This window comes from Curcuma longa, chromosome 9 (genome assembly GCF_044706935.1).
Source record: "Curcuma longa cultivar G26 ecotype Majalengka, Jawa Barat chromosome 9, ITB_CL_G26_1.1, whole genome shotgun sequence".
Lineage (NCBI taxonomy): Eukaryota > Viridiplantae > Streptophyta > Magnoliopsida > Zingiberales > Zingiberaceae > Curcuma > Curcuma longa.
The window spans coordinates 7,361,240-7,385,493 of record NC_133869.1 but is presented as its reverse complement, the minus strand read 5'-3'; the positions used below and the strand labels follow the sequence as shown (position 1 = coordinate 7,385,493).

General features: G+C 37.7%; 3 protein-coding genes and 1 pseudogene across 3 annotated transcripts; all 4 read right to left on the bottom strand.

The window, feature by feature from the left end:
• Nucleotides 1-1,418: 1,418 nt before the first annotated feature.
• Nucleotides 1,419-1,865, bottom strand: LOC141834343 (dof zinc finger protein 5-like). The gene has a single exon (XM_074721714.1). It carries the CDS (start codon nt 1,776-1,778, stop codon nt 1,419-1,421), a length of 360 nt encoding a protein of 119 aa, XP_074577815.1. The 5' UTR covers nt 1,779-1,865.
• Nucleotides 1,866-3,273: 1,408 nt separating this feature from the next.
• On the bottom strand, nt 3,274-9,770 carry LOC141834735 (phosphoenolpyruvate carboxylase, housekeeping isozyme-like; annotated as a pseudogene).
• A 2,158-nt stretch (nt 9,771-11,928) lies between these two features.
• Nucleotides 11,929-13,344, bottom strand: LOC141834739 (CBL-interacting protein kinase 19-like). The gene has a single exon (XM_074722080.1). The coding sequence runs from the start codon at nt 13,342-13,344 to the stop codon at nt 11,929-11,931; it is 1,416 nt and encodes a 471-aa protein (XP_074578181.1).
• Nucleotides 13,345-15,469: 2,125 nt separating this feature from the next.
• Nucleotides 15,470-23,798, bottom strand: LOC141834736 (protein tesmin/TSO1-like CXC 5). The gene is made up of 8 exons (XM_074722079.1): nt 23,354-23,798; nt 22,222-22,338; nt 21,292-21,469; nt 19,614-19,970; nt 19,208-19,299; nt 18,996-19,090; nt 16,016-16,411; nt 15,470-15,820 (listed from the first exon to the last, which is right to left on the bottom strand). The coding sequence occupies exons 1-8, from the start codon at nt 23,572-23,574 to the stop codon at nt 15,621-15,623; spliced, it is 1,656 nt and encodes a 551-aa protein (XP_074578180.1). The 5' UTR covers nt 23,575-23,798; the 3' UTR covers nt 15,470-15,620.
• Nucleotides 23,799-24,254: the final 456 nt, after the last annotated feature.

Here is a 24,254-nt window from a genome sequence, read left to right as displayed (position 1 = left end):
GTTGATGGTGGTGAAAGAAGAAATTGATGATTTATAGACAGGATTAGGGTTTTATTTAAATTAGGGATTTAAAGGAAATGATATTTTGGAGAAAGATCCTCTTTATTGTTTGATAAGTCTAAGGCTTTGAGCTATTAAATTTCTATTTTTTTAAAAATAATTTATGGGGCTTATGCCTTTAAATCGGAACTAAGGCTCGCCCTAACGCCCAAGCGAATGCCTTGAAGTTATGGGCGTACGCCTACAACACTTACGCAATTCCATCGTCCAAGGATAGTATTGGAACGCTTCGCCCCGGAGCGAGCCCCGGGGCACGCATCCGGAACGCCTTTTAAAAATTTGACTTTTGATTTTTATCAGACCACGTGAGTGGGTGGTGCCGACTACTCACCGCATCGCTATCTATATATGTGTATTATCTTGTTTGGATTTCTAACCCCACGTGCAAAGTGCAAAGGGCATTGCAAAAGCACCTCGCAGTGGATAGTTTATATATCCGCCCAAACACATGCCTCAACTTTGAAGCGTCAGTGCCGGCTCATTATACATTATGAAAACAACAGCGCATATGTTTTTGCTCCTATATATAATTTTATATCAACTTAATTATGAGGGGGAAAAAAAGAGTTTTACTTCACTTCAATCCAATTCCTTTCTTTGCTGTTTCATAATATCTTTTTAGGTCCCCTAGCTAGCTACTCACTCACTCAGAACATGCACTCATAAAGATGGAAAGAAAAATGTTTCTACTGTATGATGATCACAAGGTAGGAGATGAGGAAGAAAAGGTTAACTTGTAATTGGAATGCCTATTAATTATACACAAAGATCGATTTTCAAAATATTCATACCTCGCTTTCCCTACATAATCCACATTTTCCATGCAAATAATGTCGTTACTAGTCATCAATGAATCGACGACCTTTTAACAATCAATTTGTTCATAATAAACTTTTCAACGAAATGGATCCATGCATCAAGACCAAAAGGGCGACATCAAAATGGAGACAGGCAAGTAGCTAGAATGATTGATGATTGAAAAAGGAAAAGAAAAAACAAACACTCGTTTAATTTTCACACTCAGATGCAAGTCTTGAGATTTTTTTTTAATTGATCACGTAGTAGTTGTCTTCCTTGTCTTCTGCAACAGCTAATCTTTGATGGTGAACAGAAAAAAAACATGAGATGTTGTTGACTCTTAGGAATCAATTGTCTACGATCAAAAAAGGTATGCGTTTGAGACGACAAATTCAAGGTTCTTCTAAGAGGAATATAAGATTTAATCGAAAGCGAGGAATTTTTTTTCCTGGGGAATCGCAAACAGATTGCAATTACCCAACAGATGTGGAGCCTCCAAAGTCAACGGCGGCCCTCGGGTCAACTCTCGCCGGCGCCGGATGACCCTGGATGCCTCTGACTCAGCTGGCGGCGGCTCCTCCGCGGGGGACAAGGCGTCCCCTCCGGCGGCCAGCACCGACGGGGACGTTCCGGAGGGTGCCGCCGGCGGTCCAGTAGCGGTGGCAGGCCCTGCATAAATGACGCGGCTGGTTGACGTTGTAGTTGTTGAAGTAGCAGAACTTGGTGTCTCTGCTCTTGCACCTCGGGCACGGCAGCGCCTCCAGCCGCTCCTGTAGCGGCGGCGACGCCTCCTCCTCCTCCTCCTCCTCCTCACCCTCCTTGGCTCGCCCATCCCCCTTCTGGATCACCGTCCCGAAAAGCCTGAAACTTGTGCCCTCCTCCTCCGCCATCTTGCGCCCGTGCGCCAGCGAGAGGGACATGCGGTGTTCGTCGAAATGCCAATCGGAACGAGATGGCGATCGAAAACAAGGAGAGACGAAGAAGATGCAGCAGAGCGGAGCCAATATATAGAGGCTTGATCAAATCAATCACTCTGCACCTTTTACAAATTAATTTAATAACACCATGAGAAACTTCTGTTTTCACAAAGAAACCATTTTTTATCCATCAAGAAGCTTTTGAACAGTGGATCAGACTCTGCTCTCTCTCTCCTGCTCATCTTATGTAAAAAGGCATAGCTGAGTTGGTTACGATGCAACAAACTTGCAGAAAAAATGGAGGAAGGTTTCAAGGTGAAATCCCATACGGTCGGTCCCACGATCATATATCATCTGTGAGAAGGTAAATTGAGAAATTGCAGTTGATTACGACGCAGAGAGATATTGTCTGATTTTACTCAGATTGTGAAAACTAGTGGAGGGAGGTTGGAATGAGGGAATTGATTGAAATCATCAATATCTAGTCCTTTCAACTTGTGTTTCAATTAATTGTGGGGAAGTCTGTCAACTGTAGCAGGCAAGTGAACCTCCAAGTTGTTGTTACATTCTACCAACAATTTTCTGTGAGGAATTTGGAAAAAACATTGTTCAAGCTCAGTAAATAAAATGGAATTGAATTTGACATCAGATGTTGGAATCTCGTTCAGCAGAGATTCCTTTTCCCCTGCTTATCTTCTTTCTTTGTGCTTTCCTGCATCGAGAATGAAGAATGGGTCCAAAAGCCATTGTCTTGGAATATAATTTGTTGCATGAAATGCATGGTTGATTAGTTATTAGGCAAAAGAAGGGGTCTAATACTTGTATATGATGATTTAAGATTGAGAGGTCCCTTTCCTTTTTCATTCCTGTGCGAGTTTTCATCCATGCCAAAGTCCTCAAGAAATATTTATATTATCTTTTGGCATTTTCCTAGCTTCTAGTGATGAATGAGTTGAGTGAAATGAGATAAGATTGACTATGCTAAGGACGTGTTGATTAGGTCAGAAATTGCATCATACTTCTTTCATTTGGTTAGTCTAATAGCCTACTCTATTTGATCTACTCAACTAATTCGATCAACTCGGTCAACTAAGCCATTGCATTCGGTCGGTCGAACTTATTTGATCAGCACTTTGCTTGCAACAATGGAGAAGCTTGAGGTAATAATGAATCACAAAACTATTGCAAAATGGAATCCTCAGTTACTTCGACATGAGTAATTAACAGAAACATAATTGAACAAGGAAAGTATTTAGCAAGTGATTTGGACTTTGCTGTACCTTAAAACAAGGTCCACTCCAGACAAAGAAATTAATTGATGACCAACCCCATTAATATCTCTCTAGTGTTCAGCTAACTCATGGACCATATATATGATTTCATGTGTATTATATCCTTTACCATTCTTTAAAGATTCATAGGGATGCCAAAAGGAATGAATGAAGGCCTATTGTTGTTAGGTATGACTTTTGAGTATTTCATTGTTTGCAAATGGATGAAGAAACAAATAAACAGAAGTTCATTATTTGCAAAATAAGAATGAAACATATCCACACATGATAAGATTTAAGTTTGCCATCAGCTTGCTTATTTCTTCTTACCTTTCATGATCAGGCAAAGATGCTGAAAAGTTTATCGGTCATAATTAAGTTTGCAATGCCTTATTTATGGGATGTAATTAATCTGGTTCATGAATTTAACCAGTGTTCTGCATTCCAGCAGCAATGCCCTTCATGGTCAAGATGAGGGTGTCCTCCAGTCCCGGAGCATACTCGCTGCTCGGGTTGAGCTTCACCAGCTCTGCAGCCGGTTTGGACTCTGTAATCTCCTTTGAGACATGAGGCCGCACATTAACATGGTAGGTCGGGTCCCTGATTCTCTTCAAGGTGTATGCTTGGCAAGCATTCAGTGTCGTGATGTACGCATCTCGTAGTCGTAAACGCTGCTTCAAGTATGGATTGCCTTCCAACAGATCTTTGTGACCAGCAACCTACAAGCGGGGAAACAATGTGGCGCTTCAGACTACAATGACTGATAGCATTTGAAACTAAAAGAAGTAAAGCACCTAGAAAGAGCATATGAATCCAGCAAACTTTAAAAAGTTAACAGGAACTCATTGAGTAATTCAGATTCGCTCCTCGCGAATAAAAGTTCCCTTGAAGAAAAGTTTCAGGGTATTAAAGCATGATCTTGGTTGCAGAGAAAGAGTGGGTATAAGTAATAAGAGATATTGGCAAAGATTGTCAGCGCTTGCAAGAAACTAGGAGAATTCTTATGCTTGAAAAGCATATATATGGGAATTAGACTCAAGAAGGGTCAACGAAAGAACTTCTCACCTGAAGAAGAAGACGCTTTGTTTCCTCATAGTTGGTTCTGAGGTGCTCCCCAAATTTCCATAATTCTTCTGAAACTAACAATTTATCATACAGGGCAGCTATTCCAGGATCTCCCTTTGCAAAAACCATCTCAACCAAATCGATGGTGACCCTGAAAAATGGCCATTCATTGTACATCTGCTGAAGAGTTTTAAGATTCTTGATATCCTTTTGCAAGACATGCTTGAATGCTGCACCAAAACCAAGCCACACAGGTAGATGAAAACGTGTTTGTGTCCATGCAAATATCCAAGGAATTGCACGGAGTGATTCGATGCCACCACTGGGCTTCCGTTTCGATGGCCGGCTCCCAATGTTCATCCTGCCATACTCCAGCTCTGGTGTAGCCTGCCAATTATAAGAATCACATTCAGGTGTTTTGAAAGCAAAGAAGACCTGGCAAAGGATTGAGCAGTCGAGGCCACAATTCAAAACAATTCAAAAGATCAGTGGGAAAAAACATGGAGACACGTTAACTTCATAGGATCTAGGTCTCATTTCTCTAATGAGATGCAAATACATTAACAACAAACACAAAGTGAGTCCTGACTATTTGTGGTTATCTTCATGGATTTTACCCTGTCATTGGATATCCAGATCTTCCAAATCATGACAATCTAGCCTAACAATCATGCATATGTAAGCAAATTTAAAAAATCAAACCAAATGTCTAACAGGTAAATAATGATGTTTGAGAGCTAGGTTACTTACTAGGCGGAAATATTCGACAAAACGTGGTTCTCGAAAGACAATAGATCGATATTCCTCAGTAGCTACAACAGCCATTTCATCCATCAAAGCACGCCACTCTGGCTTTGGAGGGATAGGGGGATGCATTCCATGTTCAAGTGTAGCAGCTGTGAAACGTTGCAATGTCCTGAAGCACAAATGTTCCTCTCCAAAAGACTGCTCAATAACTTCACCTTGAACTGTAACTCGAAGAGATCCATGAATTGTATCTGGTGGCTGAGACAGGATAGCCAGATGAGTGGGACCTCCACCTCTTCCAACAGTTCCACCTCTCCCATGAAACATGGTCAGTTTCACTCCGTGCTTGTTGGCAACTTTTATAAGGTCCTCTTGAGCTTTATATAACTGCCAAGCTGCAGAAAATCGCCCAGCGTCCTTCCCGGAATCTGAATACCCAATCATAACTTCCTGCTTGCCATTAATCCTGTTTCTGTACCAATCTATTGAGAAAAGTCTTGCTAAAGCATCAGGTGCAGCCTCGAGATCTGCAAGTTTTTCAAACAGCGGGACAACTCTTAACGGAGATTTCACATGGCATTCACGTTGCAACAGCTCAACTGTCAAGACATCTGATGGAGCAGTTGCCAATATGTTCCGTTGTCTATGACATGGAAAGTGTCCAAAACATCAGCAACTTCATCCGTCTTTGGTAGGTCAGGACCAAACAAAGGGCGTTTTCCATTAAGTTCAGATAACAGCCATACTTGGCGTTGCTCCTCAGACCAATCACGGTAGGATCCAATTCCCAAGTGCTTAGTAATGGCATCAACAACATCAGTGTGCCTATCAGATTCTTGCCTAATATCAAGTCTGACGAGGGATAGACCGAAGGTTGACACTTGACGTAAAAAGTCAAGAAGACTCCCATCAGCAATTACTCTATCGCCACAGTCACAGAGTGAACGGTAGCAGAGTTCAAGAGGTTCCAAAAACTGCAAGGCAGGCAGCACAAAAAAGGTAAAACAGGAAACATGCAATACAGTGATTCTAAATTAGTGTAATGCAACATAAATTCACTATCATTCACTATCTAATCGATACTGTATCCAACAAAGAGTGAGATTAAAATAACAGTGTTCAATAGAGATCATCATGGTACCTGCTCAATATTAGTGTAAGTTACTTCCTCAGGAATGTCGGAGAATCCATTTGAAAGTAAATGGCGAGAGCGCTCACGTGTGTTGTACAATTTATCCCTCACATCACTAAGTATGACACGATAAGGCTCGTTTGGAGGAACTTGTTTCCAGAACTCTATTAAATGATAAATGGGAAGCAAATGGTGAGTTCAGATTGTATCTGAATACTTTTAGTTTATATTATACTGAGTTGCTAAGTCTAATGTGCTCCAATAATTTATAGTACCTATGTAGTGCTTTGCATCCTTTTTTGATGACTGGTGTAATACATCAGCTCGCACCCGAAGTTCAGTATTGCAGCGCCACATAGATAACTATGAGAAAACAAGTCACCAACAACTTGTGCAGTAACAACAAATGGAAAGAAATATCAAGTTACAGTAAAAGATCATTTAATACCTCAAACATTAGATCCTCAATTTGTGAATAATACAAATTTGCAGCCATCATTCTGGCCAACAAGCATACATCTCTTGTTACTTCCGGAGTAACTCTTGGGTTACCTAAATGCACAAGAAGTCTGTAAGAACAAGATAACATATTTCATTGTTCATTCTCAGTAGCTACGATAATCAACCACACTGATAGTCGAACATTAGGAAAAGGAAAGTCAGACTCATGCAAAATCAGGAAGATGATATACCGTCACGATCGCCACCCATCCAAGATGAGAACTGAATAAGAGGTGCATTATAGGGCACACGCTCATTTATCCCAATATTTTTTAGTGCTGTATCCACACGCCGCAAGAATTTAGGGACACCCTTCCATATGGTTTCATGGAAATAGCTCATTCCAGCACGCATTTCGTCTTGAGGAGTTGGAGGTGTTCTTCTGATTTCATCCGTTCTGAAGGCAGCTTGAATCTACACAAGTTGAGACAATTAAAAGAAAAGCAACTATTAAGTTAAAGATTATTACAGAATGCATTTTGTACAATCTGTTCAAGAATTAGACTAGGTTTGATCGACTTTCTATGCAATGAGGTCCTATAATACTATAGTTCATGTCAAACTAGTTTCTCTGGAAGTGAAAAGGCCATACTTGTGAGCTGATATAGGTGAAAAAATTAGAAGCAAATGAAGAAGTCAAAGCAGAAACCATAACACACAATTGAGACAGAACACTCGAAACCAAGATTAGGATATGGAGGATATTTTATTTGATATATTATACTGAACAAGCATTTGGATAAAGAACAAAACAAGTAGGTCCAAGTATTTCAGAAAGCAATATCTACTGATGGTGAAATTTTCATTTACCATATTTGCAAGGAGGATGAAGTATGAACAGGGACAAGCAAGTTCTTGACTTTGAATTTGAAAGAAAGTTGAATAAACAAGGAAATTCAACAAACATGTGTGAAGGGAAAGATAAATTATGTGTTCACAAAGGATTTGGACATAGCATATTAGGAATATGGAGAACCATATGGTAAGCCTAACCTGTCATGTGATCATTAAATGTTTCAGTCATTCACTTAAAATTATTTTAAAAAACTTTAATAAAGAGAAAGAATACAAATGTTTAAAACAACTTTATTCCATGAACTTAAGATTCTGCTTCCTAAATGCTTCAAAATATGAATGACCAAAAATATTAAGCCAGTTTAATACAGTTTCTTTAAATTACAAATTGACTATCAACGAGCTATGTTCCCTTTTTTCCTCCTCTAATTCAAACTGAAAAACAAATGATATCACTATAGACATGCAGCTTCATACTCCATGAAAAGTTACAATGATATCAAAGGTTGAGCATTAAGTAAACACGACAGAAAGAATTACCTCTCTCTGAAGAGCCTCATCAAGCTCCTGCTTGTCATCGGGGGTAATGTCTATAGCATTCAACTGGGTCAGACAATTCCTTATCCTGAGCAAACAATAAATCGTATGTAAGAAACCAATATATCTTCTTTGGTCTTTCAGACATAGATGATGACTCCATTTTTCATTGAAACCAACTTATCATTGTTAAACAAACATAGTACACCAAGAATATTACAAATGAGAATTTCTAAGAATTATGATATTTGTTTAGATGTAAACAATATGATGTGTTTCCATAGTGAGCACTATATAACCCTTTCACATTAAATTTAGATGTTTGTGATAATAGATGTTTTTCTGGGTTTTAACTGCGACAACACATTTGACCAGAGTTCAAGTAAGATGCCATGACGAAAGAAGGGGAGCCTTGGCGCAACGATAAAGTTGCCGCCATATGATTTTCAGGTCACGGGTTCGAATCACAAAAACCACCTCTTGCAAAATGTAATGTAAGGCTGCATACAATTGACCAATGTGATCCGATCCTTCTCTGGGATTCCACATTGGGGGGAGCTTCGTGCACTGGACTGTCTTTTTTTTATGTTGAGTTGAGTAGGAAAAGGAATGATCAAAGAATAACAGAAATGTTCAAATATAATTTCATATTCAATTCAAACAAATGTGTAAGCTTAAGTAATGTGTAAACTGGGAAACAAAAAGGGAAAACATGGCATGTATGCTTAGAATGAATTCTGCCAAGCAGACAATAACTTAAGGTTTTGGCAAACCTTGCATGCTTCTGAAGCAAGGATCTTCTGACTGACTGTGTAGGATGTGCAGTCAAAACCAGATCAACTGTCTGGTTTTTAAGAGCATCAAATACCTCTTCTTTTGACTTCTTCAGCTGCACCACAAGTCGCTTGAGTGTTTCCTCTATGTCTGACTCAGTAATTGCAGAATTTTCATCCACAAAATCTCCCTTTTTCAGCTTGGTCCTTCTACGATAGGCAATCTGCACCTCCTCAGCTAAATTGGCCAAGTTAAGCATGTGGGAGAATGATTTCGTGATCACGATAGTGTCGCCTGCATCCAAACTAGTCAAAACCTTTCCCAGCTCTAGTAGCTTCTCAGACTCTTGCTTCTCTTCATATTCAGCAGACAACTCGTACAAATCTTGAACCTGATGCGCAAAACCGCAAGCCCAGGTTAAGCAAAGTTTCCAACTTTCTGTCACTAGTAATCGACTAGCTCCATTTAGGTTTGATAAAAAATAAGAACAAACAATAAACCAAAATGTGAACTTGAAAGAATAGGGACAACAACATGAGACTTTTTAGAAGGTAATTCAGTCAACGCTAAGCGTTACTTGTGGTCTTTATCATTACAAGAATCAGACGATAACACGAAGGTACTGAGTATTCTACTGATCTCAATAATAATAATAATAACAATTAACAATCAAATCCTGAATTTATTAACAACAACATTAGATTCCTCCAAAATCATCCAGAAGAAACGAACAACAACATTAGATTCCTCCAAAAAAGCATCCTGAATTTATTAGGATAAGAATCATCAAGAACAATGTAAATTCCACAAGGCCGAACAATATAGACCGAGTGAGCCTACCGTCTCTCTGATTTCCTCGCCGTGGAGATCTTGAAGGATGTCGAGGAACCGATCCAAGAGGAGGGCGTCGTACTCGACCAATTTGTCGTCCTCGGAGACCTTGGCGGGGGCCAGAAGCCTCATGTGGGCATCGATGGATGACATCTTCTCGAGCTTCGTCATCTCTTCAGCCGATCTATCCGCAACTTCGTCAGATTTTATACACAGGGAAAGAAGAAGGGACCGACGAGGAACACGGGAAATCTGCCTCCGGAGAAGCTCTAGAGAGTACTTCTCCACAGGCCGAGAGGGAGGGAGCGAGGAGAATCTCGTGAAGAGGAAGAAGGGTGGAAAAGTAAAGTATCAGAGACACGATGCGCCACCTCAGGGATTCTATTTATAGAAAATATCTACTCTTCAGTCCCACTACGTTTCACTACTTTTTTTTTTGGTATTTTTTTATAGAAAATATCTTTTTTTTAGAAAACATTTTCAATTTTTTTTTCAAACTCTACAAACAAAAAAAAAATCATTTGAATTTTAATTGAATATCTTTTCTTTTTTTTTTACTTTCTCCTTCTTAATATAATGGTATACTGGAATAATTTGAACCGAGAGTTAAAAATAGATTAAATAGTGTAAAACTTTTAGGGCAAAGTAAAATTTATTATTATTATAATTAAGTGTGAAATTGAAATATTTCTAGTTCATCATATTTGGACAAAATGTGAATTACAAACTCATAATGATCAATTGTAATATTGCTGATTCTTACTAGATCAAAACAAATTTCTAGGAAGAAATAGTAGAATAATATTCCACGTGGTATACCTAAAAGCAACAGACTGAATAAAAATGTGAATTATAAATTTTTAAGAGTCAAATTGCAAAAATGAAAAAGAATATTTTAAATTATCCAAATTGTTAAAATGATATTTTTTAAAAAAAAATCAAAAGATATCTCTTAGTATATTTTTTATCCTGATAATACTCTTACTTTCAACATGATTCTATAATTTTACCTTTTTATTTTCAAGATATCATACTAATTACGACTAACTGTTATATATAACAACTATTTTATAGTTATTACAATATGTAATAACTAATACAATATTATTATAATATTATAATAATTATTAATGTGTAACGACTATAATAATTTTAAAGTAATTTTAATCAATTTAAAATGATTTTAATAGAATTTAAATAATTTTGACTAAATTAATAAAAAAATATTTTGACATAATAATATTTAAGATTTAATATTTAGAATTTAGTTACAATTAGTTGCTATTTTAAAATGATTTTAACTAATTTAAAATAATTTTGATAAAATTTAAATAATTTTAACTAATTTAAAATGCTTTTAAATAGTACTTTATGTATAATAATTTTTATTAAAATGAAATAATTAATTTTTTAGTAGTTATTATAATAATATTGAAATAAAAGATATTTTAGATATTAAATATCTGATAGAATGTCTTTTAACTTCTTTAAAAAAAGTGGGATGTACTTTCGATGGTAATGATAAGCTCTTTTAATTTTTTTCTCATGTAACTTGGACTTTCTATAGTATTAATTTTTTAAAAAAAATAATTTATTTTTTAACAAGATGAAATCTGTGACCCCAATGATTCTATATGATCGGTCTTACGATCATCTATGATGAAGTAAATTGAAAAGTTACAATTAACTACTACAGAAAGGATATTGTCTTAGCTTCGTCGAGATTCGACTATTACACACTTTAGTAAGTATGTCCCGTAGTAACTAACTTAATCATGGCCCAGGATGTTCTGGCACTTGACTCATTTCTTGTTTTATAAAGAAAAATTTACCACGAGATTTTTTTAAATACTAAAAATTTTTAAAAATCAAATGGTCTAATAATTTATTTATTTAAAAAGGGGGTTTAATTACTTCGATTTTCATTGCTTTCTAAATTTTTCTTGCTTTGCAAATTGTTTTTTAAATCAAATTAGAGAAGAAAATAAGTTAGAAACAAAAAATAATGACAAATATGAAAATGTCAAGAATCGAAGTTTTAGTGAATAATTGTTCTATATCCGATTGAAGAAGATCGTATATTTAATATTAAAAAACTATAAAATTTTCTGATTAAAAAAAATCCTGGGAGATCATTTTCACGAATCTAGCAAGATAAGAAAGATAGAGGATTCAAGGAGCTATACCAACAACTGCAGATACTTAGTGGTCGTTTGGTTTTTTATTTGAAGAAACATATCATAGTTGAACTTCTCATAATTCAAAAAAATTACAATGAGATTGAGATATATCGATCGCTACAATATAATTTGCATATTAATCATTTTTTTTGTTTTTGTTTTGATAAATACATGAATAAGTTATTCCAAGACTCATCAGTAACATAGCAAACAATTCAAGGCCAAGCTCCAGAAATGCACTGGGATCGTCGAAGCTCGATCAATCTTCCTGGTTTTTGTTGTGTGATCTCGATCGACAAGAAATTGTGGAACAGACTCCACTAAGCAGCAGATTTGGCATTGTAATCTGGCGGCAGAACGAGGTGTTGCAAGCCGGGTTTGAGCTCTTTGTTGCAGAATTCCTCGTATGTTTCTTTGTCCCCTGATTTCTTCTTCACTTCCACCACTACGATCGACGGCGTGAGCTCAAATATCTCGGCGGCGATCGTCAATGGCCCGTTTTCTCCTTCTCTCGTGCCCTCTAAGCTCACTCGGCAATCCTTTCGCCTCACCGTGAAGCTTACCACCTTGGCGATCTCCTCTAACTTGGTTATGATGGTCGAAACTGGCTCCTTGGAGAGGAACCTGGTCTCGTCTCCCGTCTCCTCGAACAGCCCCGAGAGGTCGAAGCCCCGAGAGAAGGAAATTATATCGAAGGCATTGAGACTCGGCGGCCTCGACATTCCGGGCCTCGCCCTCTTGTCCTCCGACACTGACGAGCTAGCACAGGAGATGACAGAGCAATCGGATTCAGTTTCCCAGAGGGATCCCGCATCGCCTTGGCCTTCGTCGGCGCCCATTTGGGGATCGTCCTCCGTGTAGAATTGGACATGGCGGAATCCCTTCTTGAACCAATTGTCTTCCATGATCTCGGGAATGGTGATCCGGGTGCGGGGATTGGTGTCCAGGAGGCGGTGGAGAAGCCGGTTGAGATCCGGCGAGAACCACCGCGGGCACCGGAATTCCCCTTTGTAGATCTTTCGGTACATGGACACTATGTTGCGATCGTGGAATGGGAGGCTGCCGGCCATCAAGACGAAAAGGATGACGCCGCACGACCAAACGTCGACCTTGGCGCCGTCGTAGCCCCTTCTCGAGAGGACCTCAGGTGCCACGTACGCCGGCGTGCCGCAGAAGGTGTGGAGCAGGCCATCTCCGCCGCGGCTCTGCTCCGCGACCGCCGAGAGCCCGAAGTCAGAGACCTTGAGGTCGCCGTTCTCGTCGACGAGCAGGTTCTCGGGCTTCAGATCGCGGTGGAAGACGCCGCGGGAGTGGCAAAAGGCGACCGCTGAGACGAGCTGCTGGAAGTAGCGGCGCGCGGTATCCTCCCGGAGCCGGCCCTTCGAGACGCGCGAGAACAGCTCCCCTCCACGGACGTACTCCATGACGAAGTAGATCTTGGTCTTGGTGGCCATGACCTCGAAAAGCTGGACGATGTAGGGATGGCGGACGCGCCGAAGGATGGCGATCTCGCGCTTGATGTGGGCGACGAGCCCCCACTTGACGATCTTCTCCTTGCTGAGTGACTTGATCGCCACGAGCTCGTCCGTGCGCACGTTGCGGGCGACATAGACCTTGGCGAAGGTCCCAGCGCCGAGCAGCTTCCCCACCTCGAAGCGGCCAAGAAGTAACTTTGGCTCCTTCTTCGTTCGCCTCTCCGACTGGCTCCCTGACTTCGCCGGCGTCGACGCTGCCATGGGAGATGGAAGAGTTAAGATAACCCTAAAATGGCGCCTCAAAGCGATCAAAGAGCAAACCCCTTCTCGTCGATCTTCTTCCTCCTCTGGAAGTCTCGGCCACAGAAAGTGGAAGTGAAATAATGGAATGGAAATGGCGAGGGGACGCCCTCGTATTTATAAGCGCGCCATGGCCGTGCCTTGGAGAAGCTGACAAAGATGAAACGAAGACGACGCCCGATTCGAATTGGAAGGGGCGGAAAAGAACCCGTCTTGCGACGCGATTCAAGTCACGAAACCTCCTACCAACTTCAAAAGTGGTCACGAACTTTTTAGTCGTGACTGAGGTCGCGTCTCAAACAGCTGAAGTGAAGGCTTAGCGCGGAGCTCGACGAGCGAGTGGACGCCACGACAGCAAGTGGACCGTTCCGCAATCATTCGGTTCAAAATCGGATTTAAATATATTTTATTATATTTAAAACGCATTCAGCATTTTTTTTCCTATTTACTTATTTTTTAAATGAAAAGTCGCCGTTGTGGATTATTGGTGCGATATTATAAGCATTCGCTGACAACTAACATTTAAACTACTTTTTTAAAAATAATTTATTATATTAAATTTTCTTTGTGCAAAGTTGGTGAGATAATCTATAATCTATTTTTTTTTAAAAATATATGTTAAGAATTTTTTAAACTAAATTAAAAAAAGTATTTTTTAATGGAGCCGCGTGATATCCATAAAAAGTCTTTAGAGCAATTAATTAATCCTACTTAATTAAAAAAGGGAAAAAATAAATGAACATTCATTCCATTTTAATTTAATTAATTCAGTTAATAACGTTGTTTAGTTAAACAAGTTAATTAACTAAAATTAATCAATGGTCTATTATAAAATTAAAATTACATTATCCAACATTAAATGTATATTTATTTATCTTTTTAAAAAATAATTTTCAATTAGTCAACTTGATTTATTAAAAAAAAATCAGGGACTTGTGTGTGTGACGGCAATCCAAGGTGGATTTATTATTTTTTTCTCTTCTTTTTTCTTTCTTTTATTCTAGCTGACCTTAATTCATATTCGATACACAAACATTTTTAATTTCTCAGACGCAAAATAAATGTCCCTTAATTAATAGTTTTAATAGTTTGAGGCAGTGTCTTTTGCAAGCTAGTTCAGACGTGCAAATGCCAATACATTTGTACAAACAAATATTTATACATATATATATATATATATATATATATATATATATATATATATATAAGACACAGAAATATTTATTTTTGTGAATGGTTTTCTTGACACTTGGCGCTGACTAGACTTCATTTTTTGGATAAGGTTTTGGATTTTGGTAGTTGAGTATAATTAAAAGTCAAAAGTCAATGGAATTATTTCAGAAGGTTTTGAGAGAAGGGATGGACCTTCAAGAACTGGTGTCACCTTGGCAAAATCTGATCTTGCTGAGGAATGATGAGGAAGAGAGTAGACACAAAGGTTTGTTTCAGAAACTAGGAACTGAAAATTTGTTCAGAAATGAACCCAGTTGCAATCTGTTCATGCCATTAGATCGAAGCAATTTGTAGTGAATTAAATAAAGTAGGAAGTGAAGAACTCATACTATTGTTCTACAAGATGTAGTAATTATAGGATTGTAGATACTATAACTATGTACTAATTACAATATTTTCAAAAATAAAAAATAAATTGAGATATGGATTGAGTGTTATTTGGATAATAAATAAAAAAATCTTTTTAAAATAGTTTTTTTTTTGACTTTTATCCATTTTAATTCTTCTATATTAAGTGCACTACTCCAACATAGAGAGCTCCTTGGAGAAGCTTTGCACCTAAGTTTTGTTCTTATGAGACACTCCTTGTCTGTCATTTGATTAATCACATATTAATATATACTAATAATAAAATATCTCTTCCTAAAATTTTATATCGATCAAAATAATGTGTTTGTTGCATTAGCACAATCAAACTATGCCTTTTCATGGTTCAATCACCTATTTGAGAAACACTGATAGATAAGAAATGGCAAGATGAACAAATAAGAGCAACTCAGTAATCTGTTGCGATTAAGAAAAAGCCAATGATCGCTAAAATACAAACAATACAGCGGGTATGTCACATCGATGCTCAATAAAAGGATAAATATGCTATTTAGAATGTAAATTAAAATCTACATAATCAACTAATGAACCGAATTTTCGCTCATATATGCTACAACAAAATTACAGGATTCAGCTATGACCTCTGAGAACTGCATTGTTTCATTCCGCTTGGTTGTTTACATCTCGGCTTTTATGTCTCCATTTCCTATGGTTTGCAATCCAACTGGTGAATGTTTATTAGAATAAGGAAGACCTACTTTTCTTGTCTGAGCTATCTCCACATTAACTGGAACTGAAGCTGTAGCTACGCCATTGCAAGCCAATTCCATATGGCAAAGCTTTTGATACTGAGAGGACATGGATGTGTATTTCTCTTCTGCAAATAGTCAGATGGAAGTATTAGTTAAAAAGTTGGTATTGCAAAGAGAAAATATGCTTAACATTCATTAGACATTAAAACCTTCCAAATCAGAATTAGTAAACAATCCGATTGGCCAATTGGAAGTACTTATCAGTTCACATTTTGCTGATGATAATAGATCATTTTTTTTTCTAAATGTTTACAGTTTACCTTTCCTTCGTCCATAGTTGACTAGCTTACGGAGATATTCTCTGAACTCAATCAGTATAACCCTCTCTTGCTCGGCATAGGCCTCTGATGTACTCTGGTTGCTGGAAAGTCTTGGATCCATAGCAGTAGTTTGAGATGACACAAAAATCATGTCTTGTTCATCACACATCAGTGCTAGTGTTCCAGGAGACATAGCCCTTCCTCTCTTTTCCCCTTCCCCACATTCAGACACAGTTTCTTCTGTGATAGGTTTGTTAATAGGAATCTCATTTGAACAGTCGTCTGCTGAAGTGCTCTGCATAGCTGAATCTTTCTGTCTTGAATCTCTGTCATGATCTGAGGGTTGGGAACTTTCAGCATGACCTTCTTGCTCTGCCAACTCTTGAACTTGTCTATCTGAAAAGGTTATTGAAGAGTGGATACATAAATCAACCCAGCGGCTACTGATTTACACAGACCTCATCACATGAAATGCAAGTATTCACAGAACAGAGTCATCATCAATAGTCATCAAAAGAAATTTCTCACCAGGAACTTAGTCAGGTACCAAAATAGTCAATGCTGATATTCATGGCATTCCAAATAGTTAACCAATAAATAACTTCAAGGTAATGAAAATTCTAATTAATGATAGAGTTCAATGTTTTTTACAATATAATTTAAATTTATATGTTATGCCTTTTGCAACTAGCAAGAGAAATCATCAGCACATAAATGGATGTACAAGATTGAATTCATACCAAAGTGACCTCTCGACCTCCAATTTATAACCCTTCAAAGCAAATACTCAAACAAACTCCAAAACTAAATGCTGTAAGCGTAAGATTTATTCATGCCATCGCTAACCTGGAAAACCATCTATATAAATGTGATACAGAGAGGCAAACATAAATTGAGACATGTAACCGGTAGATTAGATGTCTTCCTTTATTGACACTTTATAGGCCCAACACGTAACTATTTATTTCAAATTTCTACAAAGCACCTATACAGCCCCTAAGATTTTAAACAACACAAACCTTAGGTGCAACACTCCCCCCAACTAGCCCCCCCCCCCCCCCCCCCCCCCCCCCCCCCCCCCCCCCCAATCCCTTGCACTAAATTGTTCTATTTCCGTAATTACTGATAACCTCTTCACCCTGTTACTATCAATATTAGTTTTCTTCTCTCTACTCTTCCCACCCCTTTATTCACTTTCAGTGATACCTGATCTGGCTAATTCTTCACTAAAATTGCCTAAAGTATCATAGAACTATTTTCTATGGTGAAAGACAGCATCCTTTATCTCAATGTGGCTTTCTCAGGTAAGGTACTTCTTACAAACAGAAGGACAAGTTCTTTTTTTTGCCATTGTTACTTCTTTCCTTCAACCCAAACAGTAGGTCACATTTAACCTACTGACAATATTAGATAGAACAATCTATTAGCATTTCCAACAAGTTTCAGTTTGGCAAAATCATGCTTAATAATGGTGGCATTTAACCTATTGTCCTGTCAAAATAATCTTCCATATCAGCTAATAAATTAAGAAATGCTTTATAACATGCTATGGGATGATACCAAAGTCAAAACTAGTTATATGCTCCCATGTATTTATACTATACAGGAAATGGAAATTTTTTTATGAATTGTTGTAATTATGATTATAACAAATTAGGGTTCAATGATGTTCTAGATGGGTATATGCTCCCATGTATTTATACTATACAGGAAATGGAAATTTTTTTTTATGAATTGGTGTAATTATGATTAGAACAAGTTAGGGTTTGATAATGTTCTAGATGGGTTGATATTAATTGAGTGATTTATTTGCAGAGAACTCTTTCCTTCATTCAATTCACCAAATAGGTCATCAACATATCCTTTTAAACAATTTTTCTGTTTCCCAATCTAGGCCACAATTTAATCACATGCATTCTCTCTTACAATATTTGTTACAGGGATTAGGGGAATTTTTGTTGTGCAGTAGTTGATCTACTGCAACATGAAGGTGAGAGGAAGATGACAAAAAATATGCCATTTAGATTTTCTGTGGCAGTGGATTTCACACAGGTTTTCTCTTGAATTGTAATGGGGAGGGAATAATGAAGAGTGAGACTAGTTGAAGAGGTTGATGTGGGGTGGGAAGAGGATGACAGGGGAGAGGAATGGCCTACTAGAGAGTGGTTATCTACGAAGAGATGTAGGAAGACAACAAATGCAAGGCAGATCTGATATCAAGATTGAGGGTGGGCTCTAGTACCATTTTACATGGCACAGAATAGATTCATGTGTCTCAATTGCAACCTAATCAAGTGGTGAGCTTCAGTCATAGGATTTAATGAATAGAACCACAGGACAGGGGCCTTTTTTATTGGCTTCAGTTTACAACGACGTTGCCTCATAACTCAAGAAAAGTAAACAAGGTGCATTGAACATGGTAAAAATAAGAACAAATAAGATTGTAATCTAGATCGAGTAGAAACAAAATACAATTGTAATTTAGATTTAAACTGGATTATTTTTTTCCACCAGTTTATTTCTAACTGATCTGTTTTTCTTTGCATTATGTTATGACTTTCATAGCCCAATGTATGATAGAAGAGAAACATTTAGAAAACACATGGAATGAAACATAATGACTTTGCTCATCATAAATCTATAAAAGAAACAAAAACAAGTTACAAGTTGAGATTAAAAGAGAAACAATGCTGATGTTATGCCCCTGTATATAGAAGCATTACAAAAAAGCAAGTTACAAGTTGAGATGTAATGAGAAACTATGCTGATCTATGCCCTTGTATATAGAAGCATTACGAAAATATGGATGACCAGATCATTTAGGAGTTAGGATGAAGAACAAAAAATAGTACATTCTTATGTTGATTGTTAACGTGATTTTTAATAGGTCTGTTGTTACATCCTATGCAATTCCTAAAATTATCAGGAAATATTACAACATTACTTATTTCTGATTCTATCTGTATAGCATCAGTCATACCAGCAATATTTTTGGCAACCTCTCCAGACACCACCACCAAAACCTTACACAGGTCCCTAACATGCTCTGTTTGGACTGCATCAGCTAGAAGAGACCTACACATGGGAAATGAGTAGATTTTAAAAGATAAAAGTTATGAAACGACAATTAAATATTCATATTAACAACATGAAAAAAAGATTTTTATAATATTTGAAGAAAAAGCTCTATACCTATAAGTGACCTTATTAGATGCCACTGGAGCAGCAGTAGTATAACTAGCTACAGGAATGGAAGTAGAACACACTTGTACAGAATTCTTAACCTGATAAATGGAGGATAGACACAGTAACATTAACATCAATCATACAAATTCTCTTCTCCGGCATTCATTTATCAAGTGTGCTATAGGCAAATATAGGTGTGATCATAATGATCTTGTTTCTGTTTCGTCACAAAACAATGCAAAGTTCACAAATCCCTTGCAATAAAGAAAATGAAATTAGCCCTTGCACAAGCAACCATATCTGGACACATGCAAAATGAAAATATTAAAAATGAGTCCAACTAATTAATCCAGATTTCATTTTAACCCAAACAAAAGAACAAAATGGTTTATCTACAAAGGAAGAAAATTACCTGCAGAATGGGTGCAAGATTTTTAGTAGGTTGATCCTTTGATGATGTACAAAAGAATGTATCCTGGTGTTTCCTTTTCTTAGATGCTGAAGAAGACAGGAGTACGGGAGCACCAATAGCCCCATTTGAACTATCATTGGTTGTCTGTTGCATGCAAAGAGTACTTCCATGATCACCACGAAATAGAGCATTCCTCTCTCCACTTCCCTCAAAGTTCTTACAGTCCATGCATTTGCAATTCTCAGAGCAGAGAATATTTGCTTGAAAACACTCACAATACCTCTTGAGGCACCCAGACTTCTTACAATGGCATCCTTTATTGTGCCGTCCTACCAAAGGAGGTTCTAGTGTTTCATCCTATCATATATAAGAATATTGATGTTAGCATTTGGCAAACAAGTGATAAAGAAACTCTACTCAGAATGGCAATTTTAGTTTTGCATTCCAAGTGTAGTTAATATGGACCTTATAATATAATATGATCTTTACACAGAATAACCAAACACTAATGACTTTATTCAATTGCTCAAATCTCTTGCTCTTGAAAAAAAAAAGCATGTCAAGTATTGGATTCCTCTAATTTGCATCAATCGTTGACCATGTAAAAGTCCAAAACATAATGATTATGTGCATGCTACCATTATCAAGCATGTTAGTCCCAGCTATTTAGGGCTGATTACATGGATCTTATCCCTCCATTGAACTTTATGGCTACATCACTAGCAGTATTTAGATCCATTAAATTGCTTTTTACTATATTAACTAGAATTGTCTTTAGTCATTCTAATCCCTTACACCATCAACTCTAATTTATTAGCTTCAAAAGCAGAGGAACAATAGTACAAAAATGGTCTCCTTTTGCCATTGAATTTGGGAAGAAGCTCTCTCATGAATAGGAAAAATGCACAAACTATAACAAATCTCAGTGGAAGACATAAATGAGAGAACTCATTTATTTGTCCAATGAAGTATGCGAAGTAACCATGGCGATGAGATCATAGAAGCTGTATTCTAAAACCGAATGATGATTGGGTAAACATTACTTCCAATTCTCCCTCTCAATTAGGCTCAGTATTGAATGGATTTAACTTTCACCAGTACAGCTGTGCATCAACAAAATGGTACATATTTCTACTCCGCTATGTAGGGAGCCCTTACTTAACAAACAATTGGAAGAGATGGCTATAAGAAATGTTGGTGTAGCCTGATTGAAGTTTAGTATCCAACACAAACATAGACCATTATATCCTTCACTACTCTAATGAAGCAAAGCATGAGAGTCCAAGCTGGGGCCAACAAAGTGAAGGCAGTCCATATACCAACCTGCCTTTTGTCACTTTGTTTTTCTCTTTTTTCTTTGTTTGCATTTTATTCTAACTTCGTTAACCTCTCTTCTTGATTTTAATTTCCATCAGATCCTGTGATTAATTTAGAATTGCAAAGAAGTTCATCGTTGGGTCTCTGACTTACCATTTCATCATGTTGAGGAAAGAAACAGAAATTGAACAAAGCATTTGAAAATTGGATGACAAAGCAACAGCTAACACTGGGTAACTATGATTGTTTTACATGCTAGCCTTTAGTGTTACATAATTTATAATTGTACTAACTAAAGCTCTAGAAGGGTCATCATAGATGAAGTAGCAAAATTGAAATAATTGACAAATGAAGTACTTACCCTATTTTCTCGAAGTGCATATGGGCTACTACCAATCTTAGGCCTAAAGGCATTAGGATTGCGCTCTAGAATAGCTTCAACAGCCTCATGCCTAACAGTTTCATTCTCAACATTGTTACAACAGTTTGTACAGTTGCAGCCATCACAATAAACCCCAGATGCAAAACACTCACAGTACCTATATGAAATAGTTAACAATATAAACAATGGCAAATCTGGAAAAGAGAAATATAATTATATGATCAAGCAATTAATTGCAAAATTAAGTTATTAAATAGACAATCTGGATCCTTCTAACTAATTACTTATATTTCATATTCCAGCAATCGGTAATATCTTCACACTCATGTGACTAGTAAAATTAAAGCTGACATAAAATTGCATGTTGTGAAGGAGTCAGCTGCAAGTCTGTATCTTTCTGTTAGCAATGATAACTGGTGTATTATGTAGCTCCAGTTAAGATGATGCTTTAACTACTATAGCTAGTCCTCTCAAGGACAGTGGCAAGAGGGAAAAACCTGGCTCCTGTTAATGCTTATAACCGATTCAAAAAATTCAAAGCCCTATGTTATCCTTCAAAAACACAGTCTTACAGCATTTGACATTTGTAGTCTACATGTGCTTAGTACTATGGACTACCAAAAAGAAATAATTATGCAGTTATGCTAACAGGGAATTAGCATCCGACAAATAGCAGCATCTTCAATGAGAAGCAATAATGTAATATTAACAGCATAGGTCTTACATATAACCTTGGTAGTACCAAGTGGTGTAGCCTTCCATATAGATGAAGGGCGCCATATAGATGAATGACAGATAAGATCCATTTGACTGACCATAAATAGATGTGATGAATTCTTGTTGTTTGGACCCCAAACATGGTTAAGAAATTAGTTGATGGCACTTGCATATCAAAAAAATTCCACTTACAGCTTCAAGCATTTTGAGTGTTTGCAGTTGCAATTCCTCTTTCTTGTTGGTGTACCATCCTTTGCATTGTAGAGTTGTTGTGATTCTCGTGACCGTGGTTTGGGTGATTGTGGCTTGCTGCAGAAATTCATGGTAAGATGGTAAGAAGGCCCTTAGAAATTTAAAAATATAAAAAAGGCAGACATCACATAACAATAAAGCTTCAACACTCATAATCCTCATGAGAATTGTGATAGGTAAATACCAAGAGTTAATGTAAATGTAAATCCCGCAAAAAATAGACCATTGGCATGTTTAATTGACATATTTTGGTTCAGCCATTTGCTCATATAATCTTACTAAAGGAGCTATTTTCATTGTTACTGTGTTACTGTTAAAATTAGATATGCTTACCTAGGACTCAATCTTGGTATCCATCCAAACCCCAGTATAACAAATATCCATGTAACTCGACACAGAATTTTCAGAACTGGGAAGAAATAGGTCAAGACTGAAGAGATCTTGCAAGAATAAGAAGATTGAAAGAAAAAGATAAAATCTATTTTAATCAAGCACTTTAGAGTTTAGAACCCTAGTATTGAGTTTTCAAAGGTCAATGCAAGAGTATGCCCAAGGATTTAACCAACTTGGTTGTCATACAGAAATTAACCTATTCAACTATTACTCAGAAATAAAGTCCTAAAGTAGGACTTCCATCCATTAAACGATCACCTGTAGAAAAATAGTCCATTATAGGTAACTCAATCAATAACTATAGGAAGAGTTTTATATGAAAGATTCTCAGAGTAAAAAAATCATCTTCTTGAGATGGTATTTCACGAATTCCTTTACTTCCAAGTAAAATAAAACAACTATTCATTTTAAACATCTATTAACAAAAACTGTTTTCTCCAAATTCAAATTTTTTTTATAAACAAAAGGAACCTGTGGGATTGTATTTCCATTTAGAAGGAAAATTCAAAGCTATAGGCAAAAGTCTCGCTGTTGTGAAGTATGAAGCTAGGAAAAACCTAGAAACTACGAAACGCTCGAAAAGTTGACGCACTGGAAGAAAAAAAAACCTAAATTTGAGCAAGCTGTCAAATCCAGAAAATAATTCAAAATTTAAATACAATAAAAAAAATAAACTCACGCGGGTACAGAAATCGAAGAAATTGACGATGGCGACGTGGGCAAAGAAGCCGGCGCGAGGAGAGGTAGCTGCTGTTGCAGCGACGGATCAAGGGCCACGGGTGCCATAGGCGAAGGCGGACCTCCACCATAGAACCCGGCCGTGAAATCCAGCTGGCGAACGAGTTTTCTAGGAGGGACATCAGACGAAGATGGCGGAGTAGGTTGAGCAATTTGTTCCATCGGCGCTCGTAACGCCGATCCGAGGATCAATTCGTCAAGCCCTCCGAATATTTCCCTCCCAATTGTACTCCTTATCGAAGAATTCAAAACCCTCCCCAAGTCCTGATGACTGGACACATCTAGCTAGACCCAGACGCCAGCGCCGGAAAGGGGGCAAAGAGGGTGACGAGGGCGCCGGGGTCCTCCACCGTCGGAGAGCAAATCGATAAGCCGAGATCCGGAGCGAGGCGCGGCGGCGGGCAGGGAAGGCTAAATCGCAGAGAGATAAAGTTGGGATTTTTATTGTTCGGATTCTGAAATCTTTAGAACGAGAGAGAGAGAGATGAAGGAGCTAAATGGCTTTCTCTTTCTCTCTCCCTCTCTACTTTTGAAATCAAATTCCAAAATTGAACAGTCCGATCGCGATTGGAGAAGAGATCGGACGGGCGAACATAGCCGGAGAGATCGAGCGGTCCAAATTCATAGGGTTCGAGGTGTTAGGCTCGCTACCGTCGGATTCGGGGTATAGAACAAGATATTGATTATTGCCAAGTTAAATTCCGTCAACATTTCACTATAGAAAATTAGAAGGCATGGGCCCGGAATTGGAACCGAGTGGGGCCCGCTGAGGTGGCAAATGGTGGAGTACCACGTCGGTAAATTTTGAATGTCGAATTTATAACAATTAAAAAAAAGAAAAG

Bases quoted from the DNA above. Each gene is read 5' to 3' on its own strand.
- LOC141834343 (XM_074721714.1), bottom strand. From the start codon at position 1,778: ATGTCCCTCTCGCTGGCGCACGGGCGCAAGATGGCGGAGGAGGAGGGC.
- LOC141834739 (XM_074722080.1), bottom strand. From the start codon at position 13,344: ATGGCAGCGTCGACGCCGGCGAAGTCAGGGAGCCAGTCGGAGAGGCGA.
- LOC141834736 (XM_074722079.1), bottom strand. From the start codon at position 23,574: ATGGAACAAATTGCTCAACCTACTCCGCCATCTTCGTCTGATGTCCCT. The intron at 21,470-22,221 runs GTAAGTGGAATT...TATTTCATATAG, and splicing joins CACTCAAAATGCTTGAAGCT to GTACTGTGAGTGTTTTGCAT. The intron at 19,971-21,291 runs GTAAGTACTTCA...TATATATGATAG, and splicing joins ATGCACTTCGAGAAAATAGG to GATGAAACACTAGAACCTCC.